Genomic DNA, 19,479 nt, shown 5'->3' with positions numbered 1-19,479 from the left:
ACCTCCTTGACCCGCATTCACGTATACATATCGACTCAGAATCAAATTCTGAGCAATTGTCTGTGTGTGTGTGTGTGTGTGTGTAAGGATGTTGGTCTTTGCACCAAAAATATACACTCGATTATCTCAGCTCTGGCTGAACCGATATCAACCATTTAGGGCTCATTCGATTCATCTTGGGTCCCACAAGACCCTAGTTAATATTATGAATTTTAGAAAAGTACTTCAAAAGTTATGCTTAAAAACGATTTTGACAAATGTCCGGAAGATTGTAAAACGGTGGTTTCTGTAAGGACCTAGAAGAAATATATGCTGGAAGTATCTTCACCACAAGTTATTTATCTGATTATTTATTTATTTATTAGTAAAATATTTAGTCTTTGTTATAAATGCTCACATTCTGAGGATCAAGTATTTTTATCAAGCACTTTGATTAAGTCACTACACATTTGTAAATATTTAATGTTAAAATGTGACTTTTTAACAGAATATAACTCAACACTTAAACTTTACACTACCCGCCTACCGTCCATTCACGCTACTTTCAACACTAGCATTATTCTGCGCAGCAGTCACGACCTGCTCGTAGCTGGGTGGATCTGCTACGACGCTCGTAAACCTAGGCGGTGGCGTCCCCGGCGAAACCGGCTCCCTAATCTGCAGCACCGACTCGGGTCGTTCCTCTTCCAGCACGGTGGCCAGTTCCGGCCGGTTTGGTCTGTTGGCCCGCAGTGGAATGATGATTTGAGTTAGCTCAACTTCCTGATCGTTCTGCTGCTGCTGGCTGATTGAGGATGTTTCCTCCGAGTCCGGGTCTCGGTTGCGTTTTCGTTTGCAGCACCTGATGCCACCGAATAAAATGAAGAGGAACAGGGCGATTCCAAGCGAGACGAAAATGGCCGGCAGAACGTAGTCGAAGTAGCCCATGTTTTTTTTGGTAATTTCTGTAAGTTTAAGGTTGTTAAAATCAATTAAGTCAATTGAAGTTAAGAATTTTAAATAGCTTACTAAAGTTGATGTAATATCCGAGTATGACTCATTTCAACCAACTTGTTTGATTATCCAACCTCGTTCACCTGCGAATCACGATTAAGTATTATCTAGAGATATCATTTGCCTCATGGATCGAATTTTAAATTTGGACAGAGTGGATACAACAAAGTAGGTTCATCCACACCTAGTCGCGGTCTGCAGTATATGTAACTTATCAGTAACGGGGTTTGGCTTTATGTACACTTCTAATCAAAGCGTTTATTTCGTTTTGTTTTGATTCTTCCTTCTCGCTTAAGCTTTACGCTGCGCTTAGTCGGTGGCATTCGTGCGCATCGAACTTTAGTGAATTGTACGCAAGTTTTGATTCTCAGTGATATCTATCAATCTGTAATAGGCGCCAATAGAATTCATATAAATGCATTTTTATATTTTTCTTTGATATTTTTATAAATTTAGGCCGTTGCGAATATTTTTTAAAGTGTATGTCGCGAAAAATCAAGGGGCAAATACATACTTTTTCAAAAATTAAAAAAAAGTCTTATCAACTGAAAACAATCTAAAATACATTTCCTGCATTGATATTCATAATAAGCAGGTTTGGGCTCGTTTAAAAATAATTGGAATTTTTATAAAATTCTGCCGTACCGCACTTCAAAAACTTTTTTGGATATTTTTGAAACTAATGGTTGCAGAACAACCAAACAGTTGTATAATGCTTTTTAAAATACTTTTCATTCAAATGTTGAAACCATGACTTTTTGAATTGTTTGCTGCATTATTAAACGTATATTGAATACATTGAAATTTGGAAAACGATGCACTATTTTTGCTGTTCCTTGTCTGTTCTATTCGAAACGAATAAAAAATGACTTTTTCATTTGTTTGCTACATTATTTGCAAGAAAGCCAAGTAAAAGAGCTTTGAACATATTTGGGGAAAAAGGAATTATCTTGAAATAATAAATAAATATATGGTAATACAATTTATTAACGTATTTTTATATATCGAAAGCTCGTCATGGTTAAAAAACACTATTACTCAAATTACTTGTTCCAGTTCTCAACGTTTATCTTGGCAATTTCTTCATTGATTTCTGAATATACCCTATAATATCTGCTCTTGATTTAGTTTTGTTTAAAATGTATGTCATTGAATAATTTTTCATTAAAAAATAAGAAAAAAAGATGATTTTTTACCAAGAGTCGAGAATCGTGTACAGTCATATCCCGATTTTGCACGCCTTGGTTTTGTACTGCCACGGTTACGATTCGTTCAGCTGCCTCGGTTAAGCACGGCCCAGTCCTTAACTGAAGCACAGAGCTTATGGAATTTTGGCTATATGGTAGACATTGGCCTATATGTAATATATAATATATGTAATCCTATATAATCCTATGAAAATCATCCAAACTTCAAAAAATTCCAGTGTTTTTCATAAAATTGCGTATTTTCGAAAAAGTATTCTAAATTCAAGATTTTTATACAATGGGTATCATATGATTACGATTTTTTCATACATTTCAAAAGTTATAAATTTTATTTTAGAAAACAATCGAAATTTTTACAAAACTATGTGTTTAAAAAAACCTAAATATTTTAGATTTTTACAAACAAAAATCCGGTTACCCATATGATAAAAACTGAAATTTAGATTTTTAAATTATTTGACCCATTTTTAAAAACAAAAAAAAATGTATTTTTTCAAATAGTTTTTTAAAAAAATTGAGTATTTCACAAAAAATATTATAACTTTCGAAATATATGAAAAAATAACCTATCATTTGATACCCATATTGTAAAAAACTTAATTTTTTAATATTTTTTCGAAAATACGTTGTTCGTGAAATCTTAAGTATTTTCAAAAATGTGTATTATTACTTTCAAAATGTATTGAAAATCCCGATCATTTGATACCCATATAGTAAAATCAATAAAATGTTGAGTATTTTTTTCGAGAAAAAATAGCATTTTCAAACAAGAAAAATACGCATTTTGAAAAACAAAAAAAAATAGATTTTTTTCGAAAAGAACTAGTTTTGTGGAGTATTTTACAAACAAATATAATAATTATCGAAATATATGAAAAAATACCCGATCATTTGATACCCATATTGTTAAAAACTGAAATTTGGAGTAATTTTTCGAAATACGTAGTTTTGTGAAAATTTAGAGTATTTTTTAAAAAAATGTGTTTTAACTTCGAATGTATGAATAAATCCCGGTTTTTTATACCCATATTGTAAAAAATTTAAATTTTTAGTATCTTTTCGAAAATACGTAGTTTGTGAAAGTTTTGAGTATTTTCAAAAATGTGTCTTATTACTTTCAAAATTTATTAAAAATCCCGATCTTTTGATACCCATATAGCAAAATCAATAATTTGGAGTATTTTTTCGAGAAAAAATAGCGTTTTCAATCAAAGAAAATACGTATTTTTGTGAAAATTTTCATGAAATTATATATTCAATGGTTAGCTGACATCTGGAGTTTTTTTTTTAAAAGGTCCAATAAACCAAATTTACAGTTTTTGCTTTTTGGGTGTTTTTGAAACCGCCTTGAGTCAGGAGTATTAAAAACACCCAAAAAGCAAAAACTGAAAATTTGGTTTATTGAACCTTTTCAAACAAAAAAAAAAAAACAAACTCCAGACATCATCCCGATTCCAAAACACTAGTATTTTTTTATGATTTTTCATAGGATTGTAGCCTCAGTTAAGCACACCTCTGTTTTGCATTCCCCATATACGGTGCTAAACCGAGGCATGACTGTAACTAGAAAAATATATTAGGCCGTTACAGGCCTAAATTGGAACATAAAAAAAACCTGACCAGTCAAAATTTTATATTCAATATCGTGTGAAATAAAATTCATCTTACGCCAGAAATGTTTCAGAATCCTTGACAGAACAGATCATAAATGCGCAATTTGGAACCATTAATGTAACATAATCCTCCTATAGGTTTTGTGACCCTGCTTGAATTTATATGGTATTTAAAAAAAAAATTAAAAGGGTTTAAGTTTCACTAAAAATGAAATTGACAAAAAAGAGAAGCAAAGTTTTTCGTAGATCAAAGTTGCTCAAAATGATAAGAATGCCAACAATCCTTTTTTGTGATTTTAGACCTTTCTTAATGCAGAAGTAAAGCAACAAATCAGAATCCTGGTAGTACAACAGCTTTGAGAGAAATCAAAACATGAAGCATAGCTATCGGTGGCATTCTCTTGTTGCTAACACTTTTCACCATGTAGGCATTAGAGCTTGAAGTAGGTGCTTAAAAGTGAAAAGATTTTAACAAAATAGATACGACTCTTTTCGATGGAACGTAACTTTGGTGCTAAATCTACAAGTGTGCTCGTCCTATTAAACTTTACAATATTCGAAACATAGTTCAAACTCCGGAAAACAAAAAAAAAATGCATAAATACAATTACCACAGTAAGTGCTCCTGCTTGCATCTCTCCCTTCATAACAACATTAATTACCAGCCTCCTTTGATTGAATCAGCCGACGACAACGACGAGAACCACCTTGGCCGGGATCTGTTCCTGGACATTTTGACAATAATCGCAGTGTGCTGGATTGCGTTTCGCGGCTGCTGCAAATCTTGCTGCAAGCCCCAAACCAGGGAAACGGAGGAAGTGGTTCTTGCCGGTGTTGGTGCAGCCACTGCTGCCGGTTAGTTGATGGTTTCCTCGAAAAATTGCGTCATACTTTTTGGGCTCTTTTTTATTTAAAACTTTTCAGCCCCCGAGATTGCCCTCACGACACTCAACTATCCGAACACGGTGGAAATTCCCATCGGTGGCAACTACTCCGAACTGTGGGAAGAGTGGAACGGAATTAACGGGTTTCCGAGCCCGGGGCACGACCCACCGGTACAGCTCAGCCCGGACGATTCGGGCCAGGAGCCCCCGCCCAGCTATGACGAGGCCGTCAATGGTTATTGGACGAGGATTTCTTCAATGATACACGCTTGAACGGGGATGCGGTTTTTCGAGGTTCAAGTGAGAGGGGGAAAATGGGGGAAATTGGCGCAGTAACTTATGAGACTGAGTTAGAAATTTGTTTTTCTTCAGAAAAACAAAAGTTTTCATCGAATTGTATTTGTTGGTATTTTTTTTTAATAATTAATAAAAATGGTTAGTTCTTTTTTTCATAAATCAGGTATAATCAGCAAATTAAAAGCCTTTACATATCTTTACATTTTTGTCCTTTGCCCTTGTTTTTTTTTTTCTATTTCTCAATCAATTCTCTTCTTCTCAATTCTCAATTTTCTCAAATTTTTCATTGTGCAAAGCTAAATTGTATACAATCGATTGTACGTTAGAGTCCCCCCTAATTTGGAACTTTTGTTCAAAACGTTTGCTCCACAAGCTGAATATAGTTCCTTGGGGTATTTTAGGCCTCTGGGCCAAATATGAGCAACATTGGTCAACCCTTGTCACATTGACTCATGAGCGTGAAGTTTGAAAATTAATACAGCCCAGACTCGATTATCCAAGGTTTCAATTATCTGAAAATCGATTATCCAAATGTTTGTATGGGACTTCGGATAATCGAATCACGAACAAAAAAAAATTGTTTCGCGTTGTTTTAATTTTAACATCAATTTTGAGTTCTGCGACCTCATTTTAATCAAATTTGAGTTGTTGATTGCCTTTTATAATGAAAAAAATGCATTTTTTCAATATTTCATTTCCACCATTTTTGCCACCATCTTGGATTTGAAAATTCTAAATCACTTTAGAGTAGTTTAGGGGTCATACATTTAAGCTCAACAATCAAAATTAAGACAACGAAAAAAAATATTTTTTTTCGTCTATTATTCGAAGTGAAATTTTGCCAAGGCCTTCAGATAATCGAGTCTGGATTGTATTGTAAAAATATATGGAGAAATTAATTTTGCTACGATTTGGTCAGCAGGATGCCCTGTTTTCATTCAGAAATTCTAAAAAGTGGGATTCATATTTAGCAAATTTATTGTTCAACAACTTTTTCGAACTAGAACTAGAAAAATTATAAGCTTTTTGAAGAAAAAAACATTTTGGCATTAAAATCTTTTTTATTCGCCATTTTCAGCCTCGAGTATCAATGGATTAATCTTTACAAATTTTGCTCAAAACTGAAACAGAAACAGTATTTCACTTGTTGAGCAGAGGGTATTTTTTCCTGAGCATCCAATTTGGACATGTTTATTAGTTTTTTGTTTTGTCCTGCGTTTTTTTTATTCTGAAATTTTCAAGGAGATGGAAATAAAAATCTCTGAAAACATTCGTTTTAGTAAGGCAAATACTAAAAAACAAATTGGAAGAACGGTTTCAGGATTTGTGAAGAAACTTTGGAGAATTTATAAATATTGTTCAGCCAAGCAAACTAGAAAAATTGTTTCAGAATTCATTTTGTGAATCTTGTAAATGTTCAATGAAAGGATTATCGATTCAACATTGAGATCAGATGTGAGAGGGATACACTTTAGGAATGTTGTTAGAACAAACATAATATTGAGTAAGTGTAGCGGAAACGTGTGACTGAAAAAGAGATCAGCTACTTATAACAAATTAAGAATAATTGGATACAAATTACTAAACTATTAAATTAAATTAAATGTTTCCCTGAAGTAAATAAATAGTGTCATAAACATTTTAAGAGTCAAGTAACGATGAAAAAGGCGTTGGAAGAAGAATAAAATTGGAAAATCATAATATTTATGAATTATAGGGGAAATATATCCATTTTAAGCCTAATAAGCGGTCGTGTTTGAATGATGCTGGATAATCTGGAGTGTTCCTTGAAATTCACTAAAACCAAGTACACCAACGAGTAGAGCAAATTTTTTTATGAACATTTCTGTTTATTTTCTCTTTTATTAAAAGTTATTCTATTCCTTTTACAAGCATTAAAAAAAATATTTCCCAAATGTATTCTAATCAGACGAGAATGCATTGGGCCACGCCCATTTTCCTATGTTCAGCTTAGTTCTTTTTTTCTTTCAGCGCTCTTTTGGGTCTGCTTAGTGCTGCCAAAATTGATGAAATTTTAAGCGAACACTCACGAAAAGTAGCATTTATAGAGAAAGCGCTGCTGGTGGTGTTGGTGGCCACACTTTGTTCTTTATTTGCCTTCGCCTCTCGCTCGATTTTCTTCGGCCTTCGATTGGAATGGGTCGTCAAAAGTCAAACGTCAAAAGACTTTGCGCGTTTGTTTTTTTTATGGCGCTTGCTAATTTACATGTTTCGGGATTATTTTTCAAGTGAGTGACTAACTAATGTTCAAAAGAACATGTTGCCGGTAGTTGGAAGCAATTTTATATCTTAAGCGCTTTGAAATCGTTAGCGCAAGTGAAAGGATATTGATGGCGACTTTCGTTAAGCAGTTAACCTCTCATCTTGCGTGTGGATGTGTGTGCCACCAAAATGATGAGAAATGGTCTCGCAAAATAGAAATTATGATCAAAAGTGCATTAAATTTGATCTTTTTGGCCAGTAAGTGGCATAAATTTCGTGCTTACTTGAGGCGGTGCTGTTGCTGGTAAGTTTATAGCGTAACAAGTATTTTTGGAGCTTTAATCGAGCATCAAACTCTCAATATAACGAAGATAGGTGTTTGATTAGAAAGGGTATATTTCCCCTATGGAGCTTATTATTCATTGAGCATCAAATGTTGAAGAAATCCTGACGGCAAAGTTCATTGAGTCACTGCAAAATTTATCATTCAACATTGCATACAATTCAAGCATTCCCGTGATATTAAATTTCTCCTAGGCAAAAAAGAATCAAAACAAAACAATGAATTGATATTGCAGTAGTGGTTCAATCGACAATTTTGATGATCATTCAGCAAGAGTCTGATATTTCCAGAGCCGTGGGAATTCAGCAAACTAATACAACTCGACAGATTATCTTGTGCAGTTAGTACGATAGTTTTCATAGGATAAGCCGATTTTCGTAGAAGTTATGCGTAAGTTTAGATAAGCTGTAATTTGTGATGCTGTTACAATATCTCCAACAGGTTTTTAGGCAAATATGAATTCGAATGGAGTTTCTTTGGATTCATTAGAATTCTTGTACCGCTGCTCGTGTACCTTATGTGTTTCGTGACTATTTTCAAAGCTTGTTTAAAATTGTGCAAACGACGCAGAAATGAGAGGCCAGCCTTACAACGCGTTGCTTGTATGTTTTTGCATGTGCTCCTTTGAACTAAAAATACAATATTTCAATAATTTTTATTTTTTCTTAAATAGCGGTTTCATCGTACATCAACCTTGCACAACCAATACCGGCAAGACCAACCCATGTGGCTATTCCAATCGATTTAACATTGGATGACGAAGGAGTTAGGCAGCAGCAGCAGCCTGCTGCGACCGATTTAATTTCACAGAATCCACCGAGCTACGAGGAGGTGACTAGCGAAAGTTACAACCAGAAATTACCTGCTTATTCTGAATTGAGTCGGTAGCAAATTAAGTGAGATTGCCTGAACCTTTTACTGAAACAGTGTAAAAGGAGACTCAAGTCTTTAATCTCAATGTAAGTTAAACTCAAATTGAGCTGTTTTATTCAAATCATCTTCAATTTCTAAAGTTTATCTGTTTTCTGTTGATTTTTCTATAGGGTTCACATCACAAATCACGTGGACATTTTAATTTATCTATAATATCTAATTTAGTTATAATCTTGATCGAACGAGCCACTCGAAAAAAAAAAATACAAATAATTTAGTCAGAGTTAAATATTGAGAATTGCATTAAGATGATAAAATGTATGTTACCAATTATAGAATTATATAAAGCCTAATGACAAATTAATTTTTAAGAAATTCCTACTGCGAAGTTCATTGAGTCGCTGCAAAACTTAGCATTCAACATTGCATACAATTCAACCATTCACATATTCTCATTCACATCCCGTGATAGTAAAATCTTGCCACCGCGAAAACTAATCAAAACAAAACGGCGAATTCCGTTTACAGTGGTGGTGAAATTGACCTCGAAACAAGTTTGACGATCATTCAGCAAGACGCTGGTGTTTCCCCGAGTCGTAGGAATTCAGCAAGCCGGCATCTGATTGAGTATTTCATGCGATATTAGTCATCACTTGTCAGTTTGTCTCGCTTCATTAGGCAAACATGAATTTGATTGGAGTTTTTTACGGATTCTTCCGAATTGTTATACCGGTGCTCGTGTACCTTATGTGTTTCGTGGTTGTCTTCAAAATTTGCTCAAAACTGTGCAAACGACGCAGAACTGAGAGGCCAGTCTTGCTACGCGTTTCTTGTATGTATTTGTTGGTGCTGAAACTTTCAAAAATATTTCAAGCATTTTTAAATCTTCTTCAAAAGCGGTTCCATCAAATGTCAATCTTGCACGACAAATACCGCCAAGGCCAGTCCATGTGACCATTCCGAGCGCTCCCCCGTTGGAGGTAGTCTCTTCAAGTGACGAAGGAGTTAGGCAGCAGCAGCAGCCTACTGAGACCGATTTAGAATCACAGAATCCACCAAGCTACGAGGAGGTGACTAGCGAAAGTTACAACCAGCAACTACCTGCTTATCCTGGATTTAGCCGGTAGCGTGTTGTGTAAGCATCATTTTTAGACTTTATTTTAAAATTTTCGGAAGTTCCCATTTTGGTCTGAAAGTGTCGAAAAAACAATATTATTTGACTATAAATAAGTGTTAATTTTATTCGAATCAAGAAGTTTGATGCAACCCTTTTTGGTGCAAGAAATATCTAAAAACATTTCCATTCTTTCAGCGATCAAGATAATTTCTCGAGGATCATGAATGGCGTAATTTCTCTCGAAATACTTTAAACAATTAAGCGTTTCAATCACTTTGATGTGATTAAAATGAACATATTTCCTCGGAAAAGTTTTAGTTCGGAAAATCGAATTAAGAAAAAAAATATTTTTATCTACTTTTTGATTGTCGAGCTTGAAAAGGGATTTTAAAATCAAAGATGGCGGATATGAAATATAAAAAAAAAGTGTTTAGTTAATTTAAAGGCACCATTCAAATTTGAATCACAGAGTTCGAATTTGATGCTAAAGGTGAGAAAATAAAAAAAAATATTTTTTTATCGTGATTTGATTATCCCAAGTCCCGTACAAACCTTCAGATAATGGAACATCGGATAATCGAAACTTCGGATAATTGAGTCTGGGTTGGTACTTTCAAGAACATTAATCTCTAGATTTTTTTAATGGGAGTACTCTTCCACTTCTTTAGAGCCCGCAGAACAGTTTCACCTTAACCCTCTAACGCCCATGGTTACTCCAGAGCACCACTAATTTTTGTCTTCAAAATTAAATTTCTCTGAAACCATGCATTTTTTCAACCTAGTTCAACCTGCATTAGTTAATATAGAATGTTAACTTATAACCATTAAAATTTCAGCCTATTGATCCAGTTACGAGTAATGGTGAAAAACGTAAAAAATCTCTGGACGGAAAGGGGTTAACTATTATTGCTCAAATTTTGACCATTGATATTTCCATTTATCCCGAAAGATTAAAGCATTTTCGATGTTAAATTTTTTGGAATAAAATTGAATATACAGTCCAGACTCGATTATCCAAAGGCATCGGGAAAATTTCACTTCAGATAATCGAATCACGAAATAATTTTTTTTTCGTTGTCTAATGTTTGATTGTCGAGCCCCTAAACTACGCTAAAGTGGTTTAAAATGTTCAAATTCAAGATGACGGCCAGTATGGCGGTGACGATATTTTGAAAAATGCATTTTATTATTTAATAGGCAATCAACTATTCAAATTTGACTAAAATGGGGTCGCAGAACTCGAATTTGATGTTTAAAACAAGAAAAAGAAAAAAAACTAAAAGAAAATTTTTTGTTCGTGATTAGATTATCCGAAGTCCCATACAAACCTTCGAATAATCGAAACTTCGGATAATCGAAACATCGGATAATCTAAGCTTTGGTTTATCGAGTCTGGATAGTACTTAACACTCAACGCTCGGATAGTTATTTGACCCCTATTGGGTAATTCTCTACCAACTCACACGAAATCGGGAAAAGTTGCCCCGACCCCTCTTCGATTTGCGTGAAACTTTGTCCTAAGGGGTAACTTTTGTCCCTGATCACGAATCCGAGGTTCGTTTTTTGATACCTCGTGACGGAGGGGCGGTACGACCCCTTCCATTTTTGAACATGCGAAAAAAGAGGTTTTTTTCAATAATTTGCAGCCTTAAACGGTGATGAGATAGAAATTTGGTGTCAAAGGGACTTTTATGTAAAATTAGACGCCCGATTTGATGGCGTACTCAGAATTCCGAAAAAACGTATTTTTCATCGAATAAAAAACACTTAAAAAGTTTTAAAAATTCTCCCATTTTCCGTTACTCGACTGTAAATTAATTGGAACATGACATTTTAAGGGAAATTTAATGTTCTTTTCGAATCTACATTGACCCAGAAGGGTATTTTTTTCATTTAGAACAAAATTTTTTTTCGTTAAATCGCGATAACTCGTGATGTTTATAAGCAAACCCCTTATGTCTATATATCAAAATTTTAATTGTAATTGTCTGCTCTACAACTATGTAGAACATTGTTACACTCTAAAAAGAAACCCTGCAAAGTTAGAAAAAACACGAAATTTTAAAATGAAAAATTTTGTTCTAAATGAAAAAATGACCCTTCTGGGTCAATGTAGATTCGAAAAGAACATTAAATTTCCCTTAAAATGTCATGTTCCTATTAATTTACAGTCGAGTAACGGAAAATGGGAGAATTTTTAAAACTTTTTAAGTGTTTTTTTTTTTCGATGAAAAATACGTTTTTTCGGAATTCTGAGTACGCCATCAAATCGGGTGTCAAATTTTACATAAAAGTCCATTTGACACCAAATTTCTATCTCATCACCGTTTCAGACTGCAAATTATTGAAAAACACCTCTTTTTTCGCATGTTCAAAAATGGAAGGGGTCGTACCGCCCTACCTTCACGTGGATATCAAACAAAACGGACCTACGGATTCGACTGATCACTGGCACAATAAAGACTTACCCCATAAACCCTCCCCACTATAGTTTACGCTTACCTCGATAGAGGGGGTCGGGGCAACTGCTGTCTGAGTTGGCGGATGAATTCATCACCCCCACTGGAAGATTAACACATTGGGTCCAACCATGACTACAAGCGTTTAAGCGCTCAGTCCACAAATCCCCGCCAAGACCCCCTCCCAAAAGCAAATTTCGATCCTCCTATCCCAAGTGATTTTTTATCAACCCCACAACCTCCTCCCCCCACTTAAATAATAGGATACCATCCATCTCTCACTGCTGTCCACCAAACCCCCCCCTCACACACCCACAACAATCTCCCACACCACCCATCAAATCTCATTAGCATAATACTGATTCTCGTGGATAGTCCCCCGTCAGCATATTTCCTCCCTCACTCGCAATACTCTGGCGCAACACATCATCGCGGCTCTTCGCGCCTTGTCATCCCTTCCCCCATATTCGCTACCCCCACCCCACCACCCCTCGCGACCATGACAGTCATATATGCCCAATCCATAATCAACAAACCCAAAACTGCGTATGATGTTGTGTGCCATGCCCAGTGAAAAATTTAACTTTTTGCGAGTTCATTTGCTCCTATAAACAAATTTTTTCCTTAGACAAGGTTTCCCCCTCTTTCTCCCAGTTTCATGGGCAACAAGAAATTGAGCTTTGTCATAATTAACCTATTATTTCCATTTTACAATTATTCTATGGGGGATATTATGCTTTGGTCTATTGAACAGGTTCTAGTCATCGTAGTGTGGTAGCGCGAGAGTCAACTGAACTTTAAATTTATCAATAATGTGTAAGATTAACATCAAATTAATTGCCCAAGTAAAATCTTCCTAATAAAGCTAGCTTCCTTAAAAAAAAAGAATTCAATTTAATTAGAGATTCCCACTCTCTAAAACATCAAGATGGTGAAAATCTGATGAAAATTAGACTTTTTTCACGTTCAGACGTTTAGGTTGATGATCATCAATTAATTAGCAATTGACTTATTTTCTATGATTGCTCAATCTTTTCAGCTGATTTTGATGATTTTGATGCGGCTGTCCGATTCCATGAGAGAGTATTTTGGATAATTATCGGAATAGTCATATTGTGCGTCTTTCTATGCTTTATAATTTGCATAATTTTTGTCCGACGTTATAGACGCAACACTAATCCGGGTACAATTTACACCTGTAAGCAATCTAAACAATTTAAACCAATAAAAACTCACCTATATCCAAAATTCGCAGCTCCAGTGGTCATCACGTCACAGCAGCACTATCCCGCAACTGGTTCTCCGAATGTGGTGGTCAATCCGATCGTTTATGCACCGCCAAACATCGGCTACCAGCCAATGCAGATGCAGCAGCAGCAGCAGCCACTACTACAGCAATATCTACCGGCAACCGCCCCGCAAATGGAGTTTGGCCAAACCACGCAGGGTCCTCCCAGCTACCAGCAGGCCACCTACTTTCAACACCAGGAGGCGTATAATCCAGAATTTAGAAAACAATAGATAAGTGGGAAAACTGCCGTAAATGCACACAATATTCGTCCAACGGGCGCCTTCGAATCTCAGGGATTTTGTAAAGAAAATGTATGTTTAAAGTTTGGTTCAGATTTTATTTTATTTTTTGTTTTTTTTTTTGAGAGTTCAAAATTTTTCTTAAGTAATTTTAAACGACAAAATTTTAATTGTTATATATGAATGAAAAAAAAACAGCGGCTTATCCTTATTTTTTTTAAATAAGACCCTCGTTATGAAACTACGTTAGTGGAGATTCAAAATTGAAACATAATAAGTTTATTCAGTTGACAAATCAAATAAATTTGCAAATGCTTAAACAGTTGTTGTTCAAAAACCACCAAGTGGAAACCAAGTGCTGTTCGTTTTTTGTCAGACAAATACTCAAAGTGCATTTAAAATTATATATTCATATTAAAGGGATTTACATAAATTTACATGATGGGAATAAAAAAAATCTATTTCCAATTTATTACACTTAAGGCTTATTGTCAAGAAAAATTCATGAAATTCAACTAAAAATTTTCTTAAAATGACATTGGTGGACCTAAGGTTTAAAGAAACAAACAAAAAACATTAGCCAGGGCCAATATTTTTTGTTATAGATCATTTAAGCTGTTGTTGAAAATAAATTTAAAATATAATGATTGAAGATAATGTGATTTATTTCTGTGGGCAAATTTCATATATATAAACATATATGAATATGGATTTTTTTTTTGATTTTTTTTTTGCAAATTTCGAATTTTGAGACACAGATCGGAAAAATAAATTAAGTTTTAGGAAATTTTCCTAGTTTTTTATTGTATTTTGCAATTTATTTTGCAATTTATTTGTAGTTGCATAACTGTAATAATGTACAAAGCATTTTGTGATACTTTTTGCTTTATAATTTTGAATGGTGAGCCTTGTTTGTTATTTGTTAATTTGTCATTAATTCAAAGCTTCACCAGCTTCCGAAAACCATTGGATCTTTTTTTTTTTACTTTGTAAGGAATTTGAAAAGAATGATTATTGATAATAATTTTTTTACAAACTGACATTTTAGTCCTCGGTTTAGTCAAATTGTCCAATTAGATAAAGCTTTTGCTAAATAAAAAGCAAATTAATCTAAAAAGTTGTTACTGTCATCATAAAACTTCCGTAGTATACGAAAACGTTACTTAATCCACCTTTAGGTGGTTGATGCCTTCCTCACATTCATAAAGTCAATTCATTCAGCCAAAATAGCAACATCCCCCTTAACATGTTTAACAAATCAATTTATTACTTATTTATTTTGATAGGGTTTTCAGACCTTCAATCTTTTTGCCTCATCGACAAGGTCTAAAAAAAAAACCTATCCAACGAAAGTTCGCTCTGAAGATTCGGACAATATTTCTATCAAGGTATCTGAGATCCGGCCTCTAAAAAGTGTAGAAATAACACTTAAGTGCTAATAACTTTTGATAGGGTTGTCAGATCTACAATGTTTTGGGCTCATTGGAAAGGTATTTTCAATATTTTTCTAACAATGTATAACAAGACGGGTTTTCTTAAAAAACCACCCTTTTTACAATCTTCCGGACATCAGTCGGAATAGTTTTTTAGCATAACTTTTGAAGTACTTAACTAATCTTGCTGATTTTAAATAGAGACTTATGGGACCCCAAGACGGATTGAATAAGACTAAAACGGTCAAAATCCGTAAAGTCAATCCGGAGATAATCGTGTGACAATTTTTTGTCCACCCACCTATACACATCCACACAGACATTTGCTCAGAACATGATTCTGAGTTGATATGTATACGTGAAGGTGGGTCTAGGTGGTCTAATTAAGAAGTTCATTTTTTGAGTGATTTTATAGCCTTTCCTCAGTAAGGTGAGGAAGGCAAAAGCAGTATAAAAATCCGGCCTGTTAAATAGCCGTGAAGAGGGTCGAAAATCGAGCCTTAGTTATTGCTGATTTCAGAGATTTTTAGACAATCGTGCAATTTGTGGAAAGCTCTCCAACAAAGTGCACACCTCAAACTACAGCAGAAAAAAACTATCCAAGACACACATCCTAGTTTGAAACTGTTCTAAAGTGGTCGAAGGCAACAAAGCTCAGTCGAGACACGCACCACTCTAGGCGAGAGGGGGCGAGAAGGGGTAGGATTTCAAGTGTGCAAATATTTGGTGTGCAGATATTATTTGAAATATACAAAATATAAAACACACTTTCCGATGCAAAGTTAAATTCGCCATCGTAAACGATTTGACTTTTCAAAAATAATGTGCATTGATTTTAAATTGTAAGCATTTAAAGGTTCACACTTTTAAAAAATGTTAGAAAGAAAAAGTACTTCTGAAAAAATATTTTTTTAAAGAAATTAAGACTAGTTGAATTTTTAATTTCGTCGCTAACATTCCAATAAGCGCCATAAACATAGGATTTGCGTGAGACAAAGCGCATATTGAAATGTTAGCGACGATTGAAGACTCCACTGTCCAAATTTTATTCGATTTTTTTTCCCGTGTTAAGGAGGTCATTTTGAGCAACTTTTGTTCTACGATAAACTTTACTTCTCTTGTTTTATGTTTTTCTTGTTTTATTTTTAAGTATTTTAATTTTCATTTATCTTGTTTAGTTCATCTTTGGTTTTGGTAGTATTTGGCCTATTCTCCCACCTCCTACCATTAGGGGAGAGTGGGGAGACTTTATCCCCTTTTTTTGTATCGCACATAACTCTGTCAATTTCTCACAAAACTATGAACTTTTTGCATGAATTGAAAGCTTAAACATTCAACTATGTTTGGCTGATAAGGGTATTTCATCAGATAAACTCTTCGAATCATGCCAAGCGTTTAAAAAAAAAATTGAACCGGCATTTTCAAAATGTTGGGGGTAATTTGATCCCTCTTTTAACATTGTGAAGAAATCTTAAGCAAAATGTTTCTTATTCATCCAAACTTTTAATTTTCTATAAGTTACAGCAATTTCACATTAAATCTGTACGTTTGTGTTCAAAATATAACAAGTTAAGCATGCAAAATATTTGAAAACTTAAAATTTTCTTTTTTAGACCAAAATTGAGCATGTTTACAAAAGCTGGTAATTTGTGTTTACAAAACTTTTGAAAAATGGTTACAACTGCAGTAAGTTATGTACAACTATACTAAAGGAAACTATGTAAAAAACCCCAGCCCAATTACTTAATCTTGAGACTGATTCCAGTGACTGTAAAAATGCAGGGATCAAGTCTCCCTAAACGCACTTTTTTAAACAATTGATTGTAAAAATAGTATGACGATAAATTTAGCGTCAAATGCGTAAGGGGTTTGGAGTTGATATGTTTATAAAACAATTCATGTATATAAAATATGTTGTTGAATAATTTTTGAGTGTTTTCTATACTTATCAAAACAAAGAAAAAAGCTCTCTTGGAAGTTTTTTGCAGCACTTTTTGGAAAAATGTGTGTAATTCAATCTAAACATTTTTTAATTTTTTTCTTTGTTTTCTACTATGAGTTTTAGTCAATTTCGCACAACTTTCTAGAACAAAGCTAATTGTTTTACCCAAATGCTGACGACTTGACGGCTTGGGATCAAGTCTCCCCGGGGATCAAGTCTCCCCACTCTCCCCTACATTTTGCCTTTCTAATTTTTTCATGTTTTTGCATTTACTGTTTCCAATTTTTTGCTTGTTTTTTATTTATTTTTTGCTCTAGAATCGCACCATTATCAATTTAATTGTAAAAAAAATGCGTAGAGGCATAGTCTATCCAGTCTATCCATTTTTTTCTGGGAAACTACCAAAATTACTGCATACTTCTTTTTACCTAAAATATGGAAAATGTTAGTGAAAAATATAGCCAAAGGTGACCCTCTAAAATGACATTTTTAAAAACAAGTTGAATTTCCAACCCTAAAATTTTCTAAAATTTTTAAGAGTTCTTCTTTCCAATGCATTTTAAAGATCAAAAATTGATTGAAAAATGGATTTTGGCGAATTTTTAGATCGAAGCCCGTCTAGTTGCGTTGTGAGGATTAATCCAGATTTTTAAGCGAAGATGGCGTTACAAATGTTGCACGCCCGAAATGTCAAAATCACGCAGTGGTACCAACATTACAAAAAAAGTGTGTCATGACATGACAGCCACACTGTTTTTCTAATGTTGGTACCACTGCGTGATTTTGACATTTCGGGCCTGCATTATTCGTAACACCATCTTTGCCTAAAAACCTGGATACGCAATCAACTATTCAAATTTAACTAAAATGGGATCATAGAACTCGAAAAAAAACGTTGTTTTGTTCATTGTTCACTAAAAATTGTTTTCAAAAAGTTTTAAATGCCATTGGATTTTTTTTAATTAACTCGCTTCAAAAATCGAGTTTTTCAGCACTCTTCGTATATACTCAACTCGGTGAATCTTGTCGAACAAATGAAAAAAAAAAAAAATAGATGAAAAACTCCTAATAATATTCTTAACTTTACGTTATTTTGAGCACAGTGCCATGCTTTCATGCAACATTTCGTTCAATTCGTGGTTTTTTCCCTCCACGTTCTCTGTTCATGTTTCTATGCTCAACGAACGAATGAATGAATGACAGCCGGGGAAAAGGGAACAAAATAAAAACAGAGAGAGCGAAGCATAATCGTGATGTGGTGTTCGTAGCAGTGTGATGCTGACTCAAAGATCAATCTACAGCAGGCAGATATCAGTGACTTGAGGGGACGCGAACTGCACACACCGGAAGATTTGGTCAACAATTAGTCATCGTCTATCGGCGGGGTGTAATTACGGCTCTTTGGAGTTTTTGATAGTGGAACAATGGGTATGTGAAAAAATGTAATTTATTGATTAATTTTGTTTACCAAAAGTTTACCTGTTGCATGATTTTCTTCATTTTCTTTTCGAAGAAGAATAGTGTTTTGTGTTTCTCAAGTTTTTCGTGGAACATGCGGGTTCAAGAATCAACACTAGTTAATACAATGTTGATAATTCTTTAATTAATTTTGCATCGAAAATGTTTCAGGTGATTTCGACGACGACGATTTCGACGTCGGAGATTTCTTCGACATCATAATTCCGCTGCTGACGAACATTTTGATTGTGGTTCTATGTTTCTGGCTTTGCTTCAAATGCTGCAAATGTCGTAGAAACGAAGGTGCAGTTATTGCTAGTAAGTTTGCTTTTCATATTTATTAAAAAGCCCGATCTAATCAATTCCCTTCCCTAATCAAATCAGCAGCTCCAGCGGTGGTCATCACATCAACCCAGCACTACCCGGCAGCAGTAGCAGCAACCGGACCAAACCCGGGGGTCGCTCCGACGGTTTTCATGCCTCCAAGTGCCAACGCCAGCACAGCCGGCTATCAGCAGCTGCAGCAGCAGCAAAAACCAGCAACTGCTCCGCCTTTGATGGACCTGGCCTCGCAGGATCCGCCCACCTACGAAGAGGCCGTCGGGGCAGGCCAGCAGCCGCAGTTTAATCCGCACTACCCAAGGCAGTAGGTACCCCGGGGGTTGGAATCGACGCCCGGAAAAATGAAGTGTCCTTTCACGGTTGGGTTTTGTGCTGCGGGTGGAAAGTGGTGGATTTACTATAACTAGTTCAAATGTTTTGTGAAGTATTTGCTTCATAGCATCGATCAAAGTTTTAATTGCTAGGAAGATAAATTATGGAATTTATTTTAGGAGCGTGAAATATCTCAATTACATTCATCACTAAATAGAAGTGAATATTTTTAATTAATTACGAAAGTTGTGTTCTTGTAGATTATTTGATGTAGCTGAAACATAGTCAACAATTTGCAATCAAATCGGTAGAAATGTTTGAGATAATTCTTAAAGTATATTCTTTATCAAAAATAGGTCTCAATTGGCTTCATTTTAGTGTATTTTTTGGATACCTTCATCCAATTTTTTAATTTATAAGTTTGAAGAAATAATAAAATATGAAAAATTAAA

The 19,479-nt window shown here is 34.6% G+C and overlaps 4 protein-coding genes across 10 annotated transcripts; 3 read left to right on the top strand and 1 right to left on the bottom strand.

Annotated features, from left to right (window-relative positions):
- Positions 1 to 312: 312 nt before the first annotated feature.
- On the bottom strand, positions 313 to 1,288 carry LOC120427202 (uncharacterized). 2 transcript variants are annotated; one of them, XM_039592069.2, is made up of 3 exons: positions 1,178 to 1,288; positions 1,009 to 1,076; positions 313 to 944 (listed from the first exon to the last, which is right to left on the bottom strand). In XM_039592069.2, the coding sequence occupies exon 3, from the start codon at positions 925 to 927 to the stop codon at positions 523 to 525; it is 405 nt and encodes a 134-aa protein (XP_039448003.1). In that variant the 5' UTR covers positions 928 to 944; positions 1,009 to 1,076; positions 1,178 to 1,288; the 3' UTR covers positions 313 to 522. The 2 variants fall into 2 exon arrangements, with proteins under 2 accessions (XP_039448003.1, XP_039447998.1); XM_039592064.2 differs by having other exon boundaries at positions 1,009 to 1,251.
- A 2,948-nt stretch (positions 1,289 to 4,236) lies between these two features.
- LOC120427243 (uncharacterized) lies at positions 4,237 to 6,799 on the top strand. Its single transcript, XM_039592103.2, has 3 exons — positions 4,237 to 4,429; positions 4,499 to 4,669; positions 4,739 to 6,799. Exons 1-3 carry the CDS (start codon positions 4,408 to 4,410, stop codon positions 4,969 to 4,971), a joined length of 426 nt encoding a protein of 141 aa, XP_039448037.1. The 5' UTR covers positions 4,237 to 4,407; the 3' UTR covers positions 4,972 to 6,799.
- Positions 6,800 to 6,916: 117 nt separating this feature from the next.
- Positions 6,917 to 14,185, top strand: LOC120427182 (uncharacterized). Of its 5 annotated transcripts, none has more exons than XR_005606826.2 (7): positions 6,920 to 7,951; positions 8,011 to 8,163; positions 8,235 to 8,520; positions 8,605 to 9,266; positions 9,332 to 9,569; positions 13,050 to 13,208; positions 13,266 to 14,185. XR_005606826.2 is itself a non-coding variant. In XM_039592050.2 (3 exons), the coding sequence occupies exons 1-3, from the start codon at positions 12,823 to 12,825 to the stop codon at positions 13,529 to 13,531; spliced, it is 429 nt and encodes a 142-aa protein (XP_039447984.1). In that variant the 5' UTR covers positions 12,769 to 12,822; the 3' UTR covers positions 13,532 to 14,185. The 5 variants fall into 5 exon arrangements, 1 of the variants encoding a protein (XP_039447984.1); XR_008212407.1 differs by having other exon boundaries at positions 8,003 to 8,163; XR_005606828.2 differs by lacking the exon at positions 13,050 to 13,208 and having other exon boundaries at positions 6,917 to 7,951.
- A 4,001-nt stretch (positions 14,186 to 18,186) lies between these two features.
- LOC120427053 (protein shisa-5-like) lies at positions 18,187 to 19,479 on the top strand. Of its 2 annotated transcripts, none has more exons than XM_039591898.2 (3): positions 18,187 to 18,343; positions 18,545 to 18,691; positions 18,761 to 19,479. In XM_039591898.2, the coding sequence occupies exons 1-3, from the start codon at positions 18,340 to 18,342 to the stop codon at positions 19,021 to 19,023; spliced, it is 414 nt and encodes a 137-aa protein (XP_039447832.1). In that variant the 5' UTR covers positions 18,187 to 18,339; the 3' UTR covers positions 19,024 to 19,479. The 2 variants fall into 2 exon arrangements, with proteins under 2 accessions (XP_039447832.1, XP_039447822.1); XM_039591888.2 differs by having other exon boundaries at positions 18,758 to 19,479.

Source organism: Culex pipiens, chromosome 3 (assembly GCF_016801865.2).
Source record: "Culex pipiens pallens isolate TS chromosome 3, TS_CPP_V2, whole genome shotgun sequence".
In the NCBI taxonomy this organism is placed as follows: Eukaryota; Metazoa; Arthropoda; class Insecta; order Diptera; family Culicidae; genus Culex; species Culex pipiens.
This window is presented reverse-complemented; position numbering and strand designations above follow the sequence as displayed.